Here is a 17,095-nt window from a genome sequence, read left to right as displayed (position 1 = left end):
GACAACCTCTTAGCAGGTACAAAGCGAGCCTGTGAGTCTCCAGAGACTCTTGGTCTTAAAATAAATGGGCTGCACATCATTATTATGGATAAGGAACATTTCGCAAATGTGAGTGAGTGATTACGATTATGGAGCTGTTAGACACAGGGGCTTAATGAGGGAATGCCCTTGATTTTTAACAGGTGCAGGTAGTTTTAATTAACCATGACAACACCGTGCTGAATAAGAACACCCAGGAGGACCTCGAAGAATGGCTGTAGCTTGTGAGGACACATGCCCAGATTGCTGGGTTTTTTTTTTGTTTTGTTTTGTTTTAAAAATTTAGGTAATTTGTTTTATGTGTCTGAGTATTGCCTGCTTGTGTTTTTGTGCTCACGTGCCTGCCCGGTGTCTGCAGAGTTCAGAAGAAGGCATCAGATCCCTGGAACTGGAGTTGCAGTTGTGAGCTGCCCCATGGGTCCTCTGCAAGAGCAGCAAATGCTCTTAACTATCCCCGGTATTTCTCCAACCCTCCCACCCCACCCTGAGGGTTTTTGTTAATTAGTGTTAAGCTGTTACTGGAGGCAAAGAAAGGAATTTGAATGGATGGGGCAAAACTCTAAATCTGAAGGACGTTTTTGATGTTAAAAAAAAAATTTTTTTTTGAGGGCTGGGGAAATGGCTCAGCTGGTAAACCGCTCTCGCTGTGCAAACCCCAAGTTTGACACTAGAAGCCATGAAAAAAGCCAGATATGTTAGTGTGTGCCTGTGACCCCAGGGCTGGGGTTCACTGACCAGCGAGCCCTTTCAAATCAGTGAGCCTCAAGTTTGGTGAGAGATCTTGTCTCCAAAAATAATGTGGGGATGGGGTACCCAGATTTGACCTCTGGCATCTGTACACACTTGCACAGAAACATATACTTATGCATGCCCACCCCCCAAAAGATAGAGGAAAGGGGTGTAAAGGACAAAGGGAAAGCTGGCCTTTGGAATGTGTGGTCCTGACCCCACTGCTCTCCTAATCTCTCTCTGCAGTGTGTAGAAGGAGGTTGTGGTCTGGTGGCCGCTGAGATGACCTGTCCAATGTAAATGATGTTGCAATAGAGATTTTCACAACAGGGCAATTAAGGTTGATACCAGTGGGACATCATTTTGGTGATACTGGAAATTTAGAGATTCTGTGGAGCCCTAGGGGCTTCTGGGATCTAGGAAAGTCAACAGCTTTCAGTTTGGCAAACATGGTTCCCTGAAGCATAATTCTTGCTAAAGATGTGTTAAACCTGCCCCAGGGTTCCCGGGTCCTGAAGCGCAACCAACACCTCCCAGGGCTGGGTCCCTCTTCCTGGTGTGGCACCACCACCTACTTGAGACTTCCCCTGCAGGGCACAGTGTTGGGTGTCTTGGTCCCTGTGTGGGGTTCTCCTTTGGATATTTTCTTCATTGCTATGTGAACTTCTAAACAAATGCACCTGCCAACATTTGACCTGAGGCGCTGTCTGGAACAGGCTGTAGCTTTGCATCCCTCAGAGGTGGAAAGGAAAGACCTACTTAAAAACAAGAAAAGCTTATTTATTTGACTGTGTGTTGGGGGAGGGGGCGGATCATGTGGAGGCCAGAGGACAACCTGTGGGAGCAAGTTGGTTCTCTTCTTCCACCGGATGGGTCCCAGGGAACCACACTTAAGCCATCAATCTTGGAGGCAATTGCCTTTACCCGTTGAGCGGTGCCATCCTTCAAGAGATACTTAATTGAAGAGACCCACCTAACTTCCACCCCTGAAGAAAGGGCTTGCTAAGTCCCAACCCCACACTCCTCTGACTCCTGCCTGTTTGCTTCGTAATGAAGCAAGGTGTCAAGTTTTCCACAGTGTGTTTTCCCAGAAAGCCAGTGACCTGGAAGTTTCCGTAAAGGAACATTGGTTATTTGTGCAGCTTTTCTTTTTTCTTCATAAACCCTGTCATTCTGGAGCCCACCTCAACTTTGATGGTCAGGCCAGCCCTGCAAGTTTTCTTACTTGTTTATGACTTTGTGGCCCTTGGCCACCACATCCCAGTGTGCTCTGGAATGACTTGTGGATGGGGCCGTCTTAGGGAGAAGGGAAAACACAAAGTCACTTGAAATCAGAGCAATGCAAAACGGAACCAAAACTCAGGCTGGAGGGTTGGCTTGGTGGCGAAGAGCGTGTCCTGCTCTTGCAGAGAATCCAGGTTCAGGTCCCAGCACCCAGAGATCTGGTGTGCCTCTGACCTCTGTGGGCACCAGAACTTGTGTGCACATTTCTTTCCCATGTAATACACATTATTAAAATAAAAAGAATTAAGTATTTTTAAAAGGGGAAGGCAGGTGGATCTCTGTGAGTTCAGGGCCAGCCTGGTCTACAGAGCCAGTTCCAGGAAAGCCAAGGACAGTTAAGGCCACATAGAGAAACCCTGTCTCAAAGGAAACACACACACACACACACACACACACACACACACACACACACACACACACACAAGCAACCCCTACCTTCCCAAAGGACCTAGACTAATTTAAGTATAGAAGTATTTGGCATTCTCCACTTAGTCTTGCCATTTAATTAGACTGGGTAGCTGTGACTGGTCTCCAACTTACTGTGTAACCCAGGATGTCCTTTAAATTCAATCCTCCTGCCTCTGCCTCCTTAGCACTAGGCGATAGGAATGCACCACCACTAGCATCTCGATATTTTAGTATGTGCAGAAAGGGGAGGGGATGGCAGTTGGATTCTAAGTAAAGCTTGACCAGAAGCATGATTCTCTCTGTCTCTGCTGTCTGTCTGTCTGTCTGTCTGTCTGTCTGTCTGTCTCTCTGTCTCTGTGTGTTTGTTCTTCCAATTCTGTCCCCTCTCTGGGTTATGAGACTTAAAAACCCACCAAACATTGTCCTAGAATACCTATAATACCATATTGTTTATCCATTTTTATTATCTCCAATTTTTTTTGTTGCTCCACATAAGATCTCTGCACCCATTAAGAAATAACCCCTCTCCCAGCACTCGAGACCCTCAAGTCTAATTTTTTTTGTCTATGAATTTGCCTATTCTTAGTACCTCATGTAAATGTAATCGCAGGATGTTTGCCTTTTATGCCCAGCTTATTTTACTTCAAATAATGTATTCAGGATTCATCTAAGTTCTAGTATGAGTCAAGTTTTGATTCCTGTTTATGGTTGATCACTCTCATCAGATGGATGTACCTACCAGCTTTTGCTATAATTTGTGTGACTGTATCTGAGTTGTAGTTTTCAGTTCTTTGGGGTATATCCTTCGTGGAATTGCTAGATCATATGACAATCCTTTGTTTAGGTCTTGAGGGTCAGCATTGTTAAAGAGCTGAGTTCAAAAGGCGTCGGAGGCCCTGTTACCACCTACTTTGTTAGCACCTTCAGGCAGCAGGCTGTTGAGTGGGTACCCTTGGGTGTATCTCCTTTGCAGAAGTTCAGGGATTGCCGACTGGGCAGAGTGAAGAGATTCTAGTTTCCATGAGTGATGGTGCAGAGGCTGATGGTGCAGCCCTGCTCTCTGGACACCCCCCACCCCTGCAAAACAAACCGCTGTTACCCATCAATGCCGGTTTAAGCATTAACAAGTGTTTGCTGTCATTTCTGGGTGATGACAAGCAGCCCCAAGTGCCAGTCCCTCTACACGTGTGAGCCCCGTGTGCAATTATATTCAGAAGCGATGGTTTGACATCCCTGGGAGCCCTCTGGAAATAGGGCTGGAGACGGAATAGTGAGGGTGTTTGTGGACCACCTTTCTGAAGCCCAGGCTACGGTTGCTGCTTTCCGGGAAGTCACGGGGGCATCTGTTGACACATGGACACCTCCTTCGAGCTGGCTCAGAGTGCAGCTTCTGGATGTTTATTCCACTTGGTAGCGAAACACCTGGGTATTTGAAAATCTTTGAGTATTTTGTTGTTTTGCAATGAGGAAGCCAAACATCCAGGTGACAGTTGGGGCCTTTGGCCTTTGACTCTCTGGCGATATGTTTTGATTTTGTTTTGGTGTTAAATTTTCATACCCTATTGTCACCTGAACATAGTTGAGGCCTTCACAGGCACTTAGAGAGGTTCGAGATAGCAGAAAAGAGTCGGGGGGGGGGGGGACCAAACCAAACAAAAATAAGAACAGCAGCAAAAACTGTCTAGACCACCTTCTGTTTTCACGTGGGTGGGGTGTGGAGCATTTGTGGAATCTGCTCTCCGTGTTCCAAGCTAACACGCTCAGGGGTTTAGCTTTGGCCTGCTTTGTTTCAGTGCTGAAATGTTATTTCAAGAAAGACCTTGGTGAACATAGTTTTGGAGCTCTGTTCGCCAATTCTGTTATTTGGCAGCTGGAAAATAACGAATTCCACACAAATTTGGCTGTGGGCAGGAATGGAAATAAAGTCACAGGAATGTTGCTATATGCAGGATTCCTCCTGTCCCTGGCCCTTTGTTCTGGGTCAGCTAGAGAGAGCCAGATCAGGGCATTCCCCAGAACAGGATCTAGGACCCATCATCAGATGGCTGAGGAGCCCTTCTCTTTCAGTTCGTGTGTCTTGTGTGTTTCTGCGTGTGCACACGCGTGTTCAAGAGGCCGGAGGTTGCCATCCAATGTCCTCCTCAATCACTTTCTATCTTACTTTGTGAGACAAGGTCTTGAACTCGCTGGTTGGCTAGACTGATTATTTTCTGTGGACAAGATACCCAGACGTAGCATTAAACAACAACAAAAAGCGTCATTAATTTTAATGGGTGCCACCAAAGTATTCCTCGACTGCTTTCTCTGGCTTTCTGTTGCAAGTCTCCACTCGTGTCTGTTTTCCCTTACATTCATTCAAGCTCTAAAGTGACACCGATCTTCCTAATTTTTGTTAATCAGCTGGTGAACAAGTGTCTCATTATTGTTTTAATTTGCATTCCCCTGATTGCTAATGAGGTTGAGCAGATTTTTTCCCCCCACGGGGGCAGGGGTATATTTATATTCCCTGTTCTCTGAAAGCGAAAACAATGTATATGCATTTGACCCAAATGCCAGAACAACTGTGGCCCTGCAGATCTGAGACGCTGAGACGAGCACGCGGAAGGGCGAGCGAGGTGCCATTCCCGTGCTGGCTGCCAGGGTCACACAGAATCTTGATGTGCAAACACTGATTTAATACATTTCTGAACTTGGAGCCTGTGGTTCCCGTGTCTTACAGAGTTGCTGCTGTCCTTGTTGGACTTGCTGTTAAGCAGCCCCTAATTAACATAAAGGCTCTCCTCTCGTATAGAAGTACCTACGTCCCACTGTGGGCAGCTTCTAAGAGCATCGGTTTGAAAAATGCCCCAGCTTTAAAGTGCGGGTTTGATGGTGGTCAAGGAATTCAACTGGGAGCAGTGGTGTCGGAAAGAAAATATGAATAACACTGCTTTGCTGGGGTATTGCTCGAATAACAAGGTTCTAGAAGGGTCGAGGTACCCACCTTGGTATAGGTGCTTCTTATTGTAATAGCATTTTATATTTTATCCATGTTAACTTATTGGTATTTGTAGTGTGTCTCCAAGAAGTTAATATTCAGGGCTCTTTCTTAGACTGTCATAGACCCAAGGAAACTCCTAACTGACCATGTGTTCTGCAAGGGAGATTGTGGGGAGGGGTACTCCAAAAGGCAGTTGCCAGACTCTGCTGCCCCAAGCCAAAATCAGATGTCTTGGTCAGCCAACGTCACCTCCCTTCGCAGTTCAGGGGCAAATCCATTTGGAATATGCCATGTACCAGAGTCTGAATCCAGGCACAAGAAAGACATTGACAGTTTGGATGGGGTCCAGAGTGAGGCGCTGCCATGATTAAAGGCTTATGGGCATGACATTTGAGCGGGGGCTCAAAGAACTGAATATTTACAGCAGGGCTCAAGGCTGGATTATGAGGCTTGGTGACTCTGGAGCCTGTGGCTGCATCCCTAAATTACCCTCCATGTGTCTGGCAAGGAGAGAGCCATTTCTGATATTCCTGAGATCCTGGGATGCAGAAGGTCTGCCTTGAGTTCTGCAAGAGAGCTGGTCACTTCCTCTCCACCTCCCAGAGTGACAACTTCAGGTAGCACCCTGGGGCAGGAGTTAGATCGGTTCCCGCAAGACCACGGAATGGGGCATGGGTTTCCCCCATTGGGACACTCATACTGCATGGAGTAGGGAATTTTTAGCTGGGGGTGGGACATCTGACTTCCTCTCAGGCTGCCTTGTAGGCCTTGCAAGGAGACCAATGTGATTCTTTTGAGTAGAGCACGGGCTTTCTCTGTTATCAGTCTTAAGCCCTCAGATTCATTCCCTCTTCCCTCTTGCCTCGCTTGGGAGTCAGTTTTCCTCTGTTACCTTCCTGTGCTGAACTCTGAGGCAACTCTACGATTGTGCAAGGGTTGGGGTCAGTGGCATCATCTAAGCAGGGTGACTGCTCAGCCTCGTTCCTGACCCTTTGCTTGGGTTGTTAAGAGTGATCCAGCTCCTCTCCCCAATGGCACCACGTGATACACTGCTGGGGAATAATGATCTTGGCTGTGAGCTCAGTAGCAGTGACCCCACTCTGCAGCCACATTGACAGGCTCCTCTTACCCCTGTTCACAGGTGCATCATGGGACAACTGCCCTGCCCCTGTTCTTAGAAGTGCATGGCTATGCGGTGGTTCTCCTTACTTTCTAGTTTAGGTTCTCACAGGACGAGTTCATTAGAACCTGTTGTGAGCTGACAGACTGGGTTGGGACTCATAATAGGTCAGTTTTACATGTGCTTCTTATCTTTTGGAGTGTCTCAAGGAACTTACAAACAAATAAGGAACTAGGAGTCCTGGTTCCCATGTCTGGAATTCTGGGAAAACCAGGAACATGTGCCATTTATTCAAGTTGAAGCTTCTTGAGAGAAAGACATAAGAGGCTCTGAGAACAAGAATAGAGCTGAGCCAAGGGCAGAAGGTGTGGTATATAGTCCGTGAGCATCAGTGTTGGCCCCAGGTAGTTCCGTGATGCCCTGGGTACTGCAGGCTCCCACTGAAGGGTATAGCCTTAGGAGTTTGCCTGCCAGTGATGTGTGGCATTGTGTGGCTTTGTGATTGGTCCTCTTGGCCATGTAGGTTCTCCTAATGGAACCTCGAATCTAAGACAGGGGCACACCTTTGTGTACCCCTGGACAGCCCTATGCGTTCAAAGTATGCCAATACCTGCCTGTTCTAGAGAAACCTTTTCCTTTTGTTCATCACCGTCCTGAATATTAATTGCGAGAGCAGTTTACAGTTCCTCTACACTCTACTTCCAGTAACTTCCTGGGGATTGAACCCAGGCCACATGTGTGTTGAACACACGTTCTGTCTGCTGAGCTAAACTCTCAGCCCCAGCCAACTTCATTTTAAGTCAAGGAAGGATATCACAGGTATCTGGTGCTGTTTGTTATCAGTAATCAGCTTCCCTTTGGCTTTTCCAGGTACGAAACCAGCACTGGAGCCTTATCATGGAGAGCGTGGTCCCATCTGACAAAGGCAATTATACCTGCCTAGTGGAGAATGAGTTTGGGTCCATCAACCACACCTACCACCTTGATGTTGTTGGTGAGTTTGCCTTTTTGGTAGCAGTACACCCCCAGTCTGTTCTAGCGCAACTCATTTAAAACCAGGGCAGGGAGGGTATTGTTCTCCTCATACTCAAGGAGAATCAGCTTGTCTCCTTTTTGTACCCCTAAGATGTCATTTGAGAAGGTTGCTTCTGTCATATGACTGTGTTCTGTTTCCCAGGTAGCCAGGTTATAGAGCCTTTGTGGGGTCGCAGGTGCGGATCTTTTGGGTTCCTAAGCATTATCTTTTATCGGGTGCCTCCGGTGTGAATCATCTTATTCTGGAAGCTAAGATTATCCTGAATGGTCTTAGTCTGTGCAGGGAGACTTTTAATTGTGTACTTAAGTGTGTCTGTGTGGATATGTACAAAAGAGAGCAGGCAGTTGTAGAGGCCAGAAGAGGGCCTCAGGTCTCCCAGAGCTAGAGTTACAGACCGTTGTCTACCGCCCAGTGTGGATGCTGAGGGCGGAACCGCCCAGTGTGGATGCTGAGGGCGGAACCGCCCAGTGTGGATGCTGAGGGCGGAACTCAGGTCCTCTGAAAGAGCAGTATGTGCTCTTAGCTGCTAAGATGCCTTTCCAGCCCTGGAAAATTATGTTTTTAAGGAGAGGCAACATTGTTTAAAGAAGGGCAGCTTATGACACTGGCTAAAGAGGAAAGAAAAGGTTAATATGATGGAGCGGTGTCTGGCTGGAAGAAAAAAGTCAGTGTCAGAGATGGTCGTTAGGTAGTTCAGTGTCTCTTCCTGGGAGATACTTCTCTGAGCAAAGGAGCCGCCTATGTTTGAGAGCTCACAAATGTGTTTTTGTCGCAGATAAGTAGGTCCTTTTTTGTTATCCATTGTAAGGTTACGCAGCCCGTAGTTCTCGAAAGGAACATTTCTTCCCAAGTTTTACAGTTTTATTGGTTATAGTGAGTTTTTGTTGTCACTAATGAAGAGATTTGATTGGTTGCTATTTTAGTTACGATTGTTGTTATTGCTCAACAAAAGCAGCTTACTGAAGGAGGCTTTCACTCGGACTCAAAACAGTTTGAGTCTATCATGATGGGAAAGGCATGGAGTCAGGAACAAGGCACCCCATTCCTCTTTTTGTGCAGTTCATTTAATGGGGTACCCTTTTGTAGGATGTACCTTCCCACCTTTATGAATTTAACCAAGAAGCTCCTGCATAGACTTGCCCAGAGGTTTGTCTCCTGCGCGATTCAAGGCCCTGTCAAGTTGGTAGTGTTTGCTGTCACACATCCCTGTCACACATCCCTACAGGAGTCTTCAGCTGGGCTGTCTGGGCTGCAGGGATGGTGGGTTCAGATCTCTTCTCTGTAGAAGCTGTCTGTGCTCTCCTCCCGTGTCCTCAGTCACTTCTTTGGGTCGCTCTTCCATGTGCAGACTGTGGACTAAGGACTCAGCTCTGCACTTATGGGGTTCCAATTTGATTTTTCATGGCCTTTGGTGACCCCACACTCGCGTCTACCCACTTTACTCTGTCAACAGAGGCTCTCCTACATCATTTCCTATGCATGGTCCTGGTTATTCTCTTACTTAGGGGTATTTCTGTCTCTTTCAAAAATACAAACTATTTGAAAGGAGAGTTTGCAAATTCTCGAACTGCCCGAGAACTGCTAGAAACCTTCCTCAGTAGAGGATCAACCAAATTACATAGTTTTGTTTAATTGAAGATTTAGGTTAACTAAAAGTTAAACAGAAAATCCTATTGGTTTTTTTCTGTCTGGTTAAATGAGGTTATAGTCACAAAAACTATGCCTTACAGAGCTTCGTTTATATCGTTTTTAACTTCCATTTGAGTGTAAGCATTCAGGGACAAGAGTATTTGAGTGGTTCAGAAGGCTTAATGTGACATTTGATAGGCCATTGCACAATATTTACCCTCTATCCACTAAGAGAGTGTTAGAGCCTTCTTTCATGTCTTAATTATTTGCTTCTATGTTTTTTGAGGTAGAGTCTTACATAGTCCAGGCTAGTCTTGAACTTGCTGTGTAGTTGAGGATGACCTTGAACTCTCCTGATCCTCCTGTCTCCGCCTCCCTGTCTTGGAGATTGTAGGTTTTGCCCCTGTAATGTAGCTTGTGGCTCCCACTTCCCCATCCACAAACACTGAGGCCTGAAGTCAGGGCAAGTGCTCTATCATTGAGCTATATTCTAGACATTGTCTTCTTGTTTGTTTGTTTTGTTTATTTCAAGACAGAGTTTTCTGTGTAGCCTTGGCTCTCCTGGAACTCTCTCTCTCTCTCTGTAGACCAGGCTGGCCTCGAACTCACACAGATCCACCTGCCTCTGCCTTCCGAGTGCTGGGATTAAAGGTGTGCACCACCATCAGCCAGCTATTCCAGACAATTAAAAAAATATGTTCATGATATATTGAGACAAGAGCTTGTTAAGTTGCCCAGGCTGGCCTTGAACTTGTTCTGTTGCCCAGGCAGGTCAACCTTTTGATTTTTTCTGTCTGAGCATCCTGAGTAGCTCATCTTGCAAACTGCATCATCAGGCCTGGCTCTGGTCCTGTTTCTTATTGAGACATTTGTGGTATGCCAGGCTCAGATATTTTAGTAAATACACACACACACACACACACAGAGGAGTGACGTGTGAGGGGATTTCTTTTGTCACAAATGGCTCTAAATCCATTCATCAAAAAGCACATGACTTGGGACTTACTTCAGGCTGCGTGGACTGAATCTGACACGAAGTGTTTGCATTAAGAAAAGAAAGTTAGATTTAAAAATTAAGTAATTTATTATGGAGGAGTCCTTTGGGATTTTATCCTAGCACAGGTCTACAAAATTATTCATGATTGGGGCCATTCCAAGAACGGAGGAGTCAAGGCAGGGCCACTGTAGCCTCAGGGTCTTGCTTACAGCAGGTTTTAGCTTGAGTTGTTGTGCTGAACATTCAAAAGCCCCTCGCCCCACCTCCCCTTTGAGCTCCCTGGCAGCTCATCCCTATGAAAGCTCTGAAATCTCTCTTAGAGTTCAGGGCTGGGATTTGAATGGGGCTGCTGAATAATGGCGCTGGGCTGTCTCGTGTTAATCCCCTGGCAATCAGTCTTGCTGAAAAGAGCGTATGATTCAGTGGTGTGATGTGGAGGGAGCGTGGAGTGTATGGAGTAATGCAGAGAGAGGCCTGATTATGTCACAAGTTTGGGAGATCGCCCAGCTCAGCCCGGGCCAATAATGACACAATGCTGGTTGGGAATAGCCATTAAAGCACAACTCCAGTGAGTTTTTTTTTTCTTTTCTCTAAGCCTTGAACCTTCTTTATAAATAGAAGCCAAAAGTCAATGGAATATAAGACATTCTCGGTAAGGATGGAGGTGTGAAATACTCTTTTTTTTTTTTTTTTTCTGAAAACCCCAGCAGTTGCTTTGAGAAGCACTAATAAAACGAGAATTGAGCCAGCCGAGGAGCCACATAGAGACTTACAGGGTTGGCAATCATTCTGAACATCTTGGCAAGTGGAAACAGAAAGGATTCAGGCTTAGGCAACAAACTCCTGGTGGCCCTGGAGTCCAAATGCGGTACTTTGCTGTATGGTATCAGGATCTCAGTTACCTCTTACTTCACAGAAGACTAGAAACTCTTTCAGTGACCAGGGAGTCTGGCTCTTGCCGGAGTGATGCTGCGTTGCCTGCATCTGGGGTTCAGGTGTTAGGCAGCATCAGGACTGCAAGGCTCCACCTCCGCACGGCCGTGTAAAGGCCATGTAATTTAAACGATACTCTTGTGTTCTGGAATAAAACAGCAGGCCATTGTTGTGTGTGAGGAGATTGCGCTTCATTTACAAGGTCCTTTTAGGAGCCTTGCTTGATCCTCATTAAAACGGACACCATTACTTTCCAGCCATTTATAGCAAAGGAAAATTAGCACGAAGCTCCACGTCTCAGTGATTGTGGCAATAATAAATGAGCCTGCCAAGTATGTGGCTGTGGGAGCTGGTGAGTCTTCACCGTGTTTCCTCAGTGAGGGATACTGAAGTCCTTGATTTGATGGGTGCCCCGCCACCATCAAGGGGCATCTAGAAGTCATTAACTCTTTTCACTGGGTCTGACCCAAGATTTGAGGCCCTGGCATCTTAGGAACAAATACAGCTCGGTGTAGTGATAAGAGCAGCCAGCCCAGTGGCAGGAACATCTGGGCCTCAGAAGAGCTACTGAGCCCTTCTGAACCTGCTTTATAACCAGTAAGATTGAAGAAGATGTTTATCATCACTTGTGGGATGGGTGTTTTAGTACCCTAAAACTTCGGTAACGAATGTCCCCGAGTGGGTTACTCTTCAATAACTTTTGTTAGTCTCAACCAGGAGAGGGGGGGGTGCAGAGGGAGAGGGAGACAGAGACAGAGAATGTGTCTAGTGGGGTGTGCATGGGTGTGCATGGATGTTGGAGGACAACTTCAGCTTCTGTGCTGGTCCTTAGGAGCCATTCTTTGTCCCCTCCCCTCCCCCTGGTCTGCCACTGTGACCTTGGGCTCACCACTTAGGCTAGGCTGGCTGATCAGCGTGCCTGTGCCTTCCCAGCACTGGCTTTGCAAGTGCACACCATCATGCCTAGATTTTATCCGTTGGTTTTGGGGGGATCAAACCAGGTTCTCGTACTTGGAAGGCAGGTGTCTTAACTAGGCAAACCGAGTACCATTTGGGGACCAGGAGGTGGACTTCTGTTTCCTGCTGACTTTGCGCCCCTGGTTAATGTTGTCACCCAGGCCATCTTAGACCGGCTTGGCTGTTGGGCTTACAGAGGATCACAGAACCTCCTTTTTCTTCTTCCTTCCCTCACCCCGTCTTAAAGTTGAGGAAATTTGGGTCAGTGATGTCTGCAAGGTCTTGAGAAGACCCCGGCACAGGCATCTCAGACACGGTCTCCATGGCTCTCGGACAATTAGTGTCAGGCAAGGGAGGGATCACTCAGTAGATAGAGCACTTGCCAAGCAAATGGACTCTGAGGGCTAGAGTTTGGACCCTTGAACCCAGGTAAATGCTGGGTGAGTGTGGTGGAGACAGGATCCCCTGAGCAAGCAGGCTAGAGAGATTAGCTGTGCCAGAGAGCTCTGAGTTTGAAAGACCCTGCCACGAAGAGTAAAGTAGAAGAGGGATCAAGGAAATTCCTGATATGAACCTCAGACCTCCACAGATACATACGCTCGTGGACCCACACAAGTTCAAGCATACATTTTTACACACGGATGAAGAAGTGGGGGATTAGTACCCTTCCTCCCTCATTTGGCTTTGAATTATGATCTTGCTAATTATTATAACTCTATTGGATACTTATTGGTGACCCCCTTCTCCTGATGTTGGATATGGGGGCGGTGCAGAGTGTGTTGGAGGTACGGTTAGGACCTCAGATCCCTTCTTAGTTTGGTTCTCTGGAATCTCATCTCCCAGCCCCGGCGCTGGATGGTCGGGGCTGTCATATGCTGTTTTTCACCTCTGGCTGGCTGAGGGTGGCTCAGCGTTTCCTCCAGTCCTGACTTGTCACTGGCAGGCCAGGATGACTCGGTTGGCTAGCCCTTGACACAAATCCCCCACAGCTCAGCTCTAGACGTGATGGGACACAGCCTGGCAGCATGTACCGAGCTCCTCAGGTGTGCATTCGAGAGGAATGAGGTCTGACTTCTTCCAGGTAGACCATTAAGCCCTGCTGTCTGGTCAGCCCATGGCCTGGAACCTCTGGCAGGCTCCAGGGAGAGAGGGAGAGGTTGCACAAAGCTTTGGTTTGCTGCTCAGAGGCTGGGATGGCAAAGACTTTATTTAGTGTGATCTTGGAGCAGTGAGGGAGGGATCTGAAGAGTCAGAATTTCTAAAACCATGTCTGCTTACCCTGTGTGGCACCTGCCGTGGGTCTGGAGTATTCAAGCCATTGATGAAAAGTGACATTAGGGGCTCAGGCTGGGGTGTGGTTCAGTTGGTAGATAGCTCTCTGGCATATATGGTGAAGTCCTGTGTCCCATCTCCAGCTCTGGAGGTTGGTATGGTATGGCATGTCTGTGATTTTAGCACTTGGGGAAAGGATTCGAAGCTCATGGTCATCTTTGGCTGCAAAGTGAGTTTGAGGCCAGCCTGGGGTATATGAGATCCTGTATCAAAAATGAAAATAAAGAAATGTCAATAGCAAGTTTAATAATGACTCAATTGACCATCCAGTTCCTTGTAGAAACTGCCACTAGGAGGATCGTCTTGATTTCTGATGAGGAAGATCTTACGTGAGTCAGTTTCCTTCTGACAGTGGCTTCTCAGAGCTTTATATGACAGGAACGGTCTTGGCTAGAGCACTGAGAGAACCCCGGACCATGATCTAGAGGTTTCAAGGCACTGAATGCCAATTTCCCCTCCATTCTTGGTTGGAAGGCCTATGCTCCTCCAGGGCCAGCCAAGTTTCAGCACTGGGCCCCCGGGGGGATCTGCAGTGGTTTCCTGGCGTCCTGGGCCTTGCCTAGATTTGTCCATATTTATGATCTTGCTGCCAGTTGACAATGTCCCGTTTCTTGCTGTAGCCTGATACCTGATTTATGCTAGGGCTGTCTCTCACCACCAGCTCTGGACTTAGGAAGTCTAGCTGGAGGGAGGCAGAAAGCTCCTCCACTGCAAATGGGCTAAGGGTTAGTTAAGGTTGCAGTGAGGGCCTTTGTGCAAACACAGAATCATAGCCCCGAGTGGGAGCCGGTGGGAAACACATCACTGTTGCGCTGGGGTTCCCCCAGCCGTTTTTACCTTTCCAAACCGTGGCTGTCACAGTTAGGATGTGAGAGTCTCCTTGTCACATTGTGTCTTTGGGGAGTCCGGTGGGAATTATGTGGGGTGTAAACGTTCAAGTCCCACTTTTGCCTTCTGTGGCCCTGGGAAGCTCTGGTACCTCTGCGTGTTGATTTTTTAACTGGACAGTGTGGGTATTTTGATTCATATGTGTTGCTGTGATCATATGCCCTGTACCACTCTGGGGAAGAAAGGCATATTTTGCCTCCCAGACTCAGAGGTATTTCAGTCCATTGCTGGAGGAAAGGCAGGGTGGAGCTGGCTTTGTGGTGGGGGCGTGAGGTGAAGTGGATGAGAAATCAGGGAGGGCATAGTCAGGTATGCCACCCACTTCTGCCAGCCAGGCCTCACCCGCTAAAGGCCATAGAGCACTCAAGGTGATGCCATCAGTTGGGAATCAAACATTCAAAACCTGAGCCTATGAGGGCCGTTTCTGATTCCAACCATAGCAATAACCTACTTTCTATGTAGCACCCACCGAAGAAAGAGTTGCCATGAGAGCGGTGCTCTAACTCATGGCACGGGTGACCGTTGGTCACTCTTATTAGGCAGTCCTGTGCCTCTTTGCTGTCTCCAGGCTTAGACACACACTCAGCCTGTTTCTCATTACCGGAGGCTTAGTACTTTCTTCTGGATGGGGGTTTCCAAACTCCCTGGGGTCAAAGCCGTTTAATGAGATTTCATTGCTCCAGAGTGATTCCGCATTCCTGCCTTACCACAGGGCTTCCTGGGGGCAAAGTCTGGTCAGTGGTCAGCTGCTTCAAAGGCATTGACTGGCAAATGAGCGTTTTTCCCGGAAGAAGTCACCCCTTGCAAGCTCTGGTAGCAGATGACAGCTCATGGGTACCAACCTGCCAGGAACCTGTCGGGACTTGGTCATAGTCTACTCTTCTTGGTTCCTGTGAACTTTCAGATGCCCTTTGACCCACAGTTGAGAAAGGAAGGTTATTGATTCCCCTCTGTTCTGGCAAGGGTCCTGGTAGAGGTGACTGGCAGAGAGGGCTAATATTTGGTTGGCTGTCTGATCTTTGGCATGGCATCTGGGTGGAAGGATATAGAAGTGTTGCGGTCAGGTTAATGTCTTACAGTTCAGTGTATGAAGATGACTTTTCCTGGGACTGTACGCAGGAGGTGCAGGTCGGGGCAGGTGGGGCAGGCAGGGCAGGCGGGGCAGGCAGAAGGAAAGGTACTTAACTACACTGGGAGCTAGCATAGCTGGATGCTGTGTGGACAGCAGGGAGGGTGTATGGTAATGGGCCCCTCGGGTTGAGCATCTCTAACCTGCCAAGTCAACCTCCAACATTTTAATTCCCTCACTGATTGCAATTTTCAGAGTTTGGAGAAGTTTAGATTTCAGAGTTTGGGGATTATGGATGCTCAACTGGTAAAGCAGATGCACACATATCCTGATAGCTGAGAAAGACCCTAATTGGGAGCACTTCCGGCCCAAGCATTTGGAATGAGGCACGTTTTCTCTGGAGCAGGGAATTTCATGAGCAACTTCTCTTCATCTGGGGCATCCTAATGTATTTCAAATTCTGAAACAGAAAAACTGTGGAGTTTTTAATACATGTATTCATACAACTTAGTCAGCACCCGCTGTTATGAGCCAAAGGGTCGTGTAGTTGAGTCTTTGCCGGCTCCCACCTGGTCTCCCCTTTGTAAGTGATATATCTAGGTTCGCTCCCCTGGCCTCCCCCCTTAGCCTTACGCCACCCGGCTGTTGTGTTCATCATCTTCCTGTTTACTCTGTGCCCCCAGACAAGGAGAAGGGAGGCTGTGGCTGGGAGATGCTGCTAACATAGTGGATTGGATTTGGAAGGGTGTAGTTTTTTTTTTTTTTTTTTTTTTTACTGGTGTGGTGTTTACATAGCAGGTCCAGGGCAGGAGGCTGTAAGGAGGAGGTGGCCGAGGACTCTGATGTTGCCATGGGGATGGTGTTCCATCTCTCCTGTGAAGAGAGAGGATGTCACTGGTTTAGAAGCAATGTTAGAAACGTCCTCTGTATTGTATTGCGACGGTGGATCCTCTGTCTTGACAGTGCAGAGTTTGGGATCTGGTGATGACTCTGAGCCTTTCCACGACTGTAGTGCATCTCGGGCCTCCGGTAATTCTCCGCCTGCTCGTTTTGGCTCCAAGAGAACAAACAGTGGATGGTTCAGCTTCTCCTGTTGTCAGTACCTGGGGGAAGGCATTTCTTGTTTGCTCAGATGGGCCGAAGGCTTTTGCTTCTGCTTGATCCACACCAGGAGCAAAATAAGGCATCTGAGGGATTAGCATGGAGCTTTCTGGACTTCCTCTAAGAGAGGCTTTTTCAATGGTGAAAGTTAATGATGGGAACCACGTCGCCTTCTAGATCCTTGTGCCCACACACAGCAGTCTGCCCCAGTTCTTCTCGTCACCCATATGCTGCTGCCGGAGCCGTAATATGCCATCATGCTTATACCCTTATTCCATTAAAACATGGCCACGGATAGCTTTGTACACAACTATTAGTTGAGCACCTGGGTGAATACTTTTCAAGGACATATTTCTAAAAATAGGCTAACTTGATCTTTTCAGATAGATTTGCATAGCATTCGAAACCCGAGGCATAGCATTTTGGCTTTGGGGGTTTCCCAGTGATCCCCGTTTTGTTTCTTTGCAAATCATTGGAGAGAAGATGTGGTTTAATTCAGAGCTCGGCCTTTCTAATAAGAGGGTGTACTTAATGCCTGAGCAATTAAAAAGGAACAAAACCTTGTCCAGCACGCTTTTCCTGTGAGGGCGGCC

At 47.5% G+C, this 17,095-nt stretch overlaps 1 protein-coding gene across 7 annotated transcripts in view; it reads left to right on the top strand.

Moving 5' to 3' along the window:
• Fgfr2 (fibroblast growth factor receptor 2) overlaps window positions 1–17,095 on the top strand; it is a 105,986-nt gene that overhangs the window by 40,625 nt on the left and 48,266 nt on the right. For all 7 annotated transcript variants that reach the window (XM_005351364.3, XM_013347904.2, XM_013347903.2 and 4 more), the window contains one exon: window positions 7,431–7,554. In XM_005351364.3, coding sequence (XP_005351421.1) covers window positions 7,431–7,554 — 124 coding nt within the window. The remainder of the gene's footprint in view (window positions 1–7,430; window positions 7,555–17,095) is intronic.

This window comes from Microtus ochrogaster, chromosome 8 (genome assembly GCF_000317375.1).
Source record: "Microtus ochrogaster isolate Prairie Vole_2 chromosome 8, MicOch1.0, whole genome shotgun sequence".
Taxonomy (NCBI): Eukaryota; Metazoa; Chordata; class Mammalia; order Rodentia; family Cricetidae; genus Microtus; species Microtus ochrogaster.
Note: the sequence above shows the minus strand (reverse complement) of the source record. Positions and strands in the feature narration are given on the sequence as shown.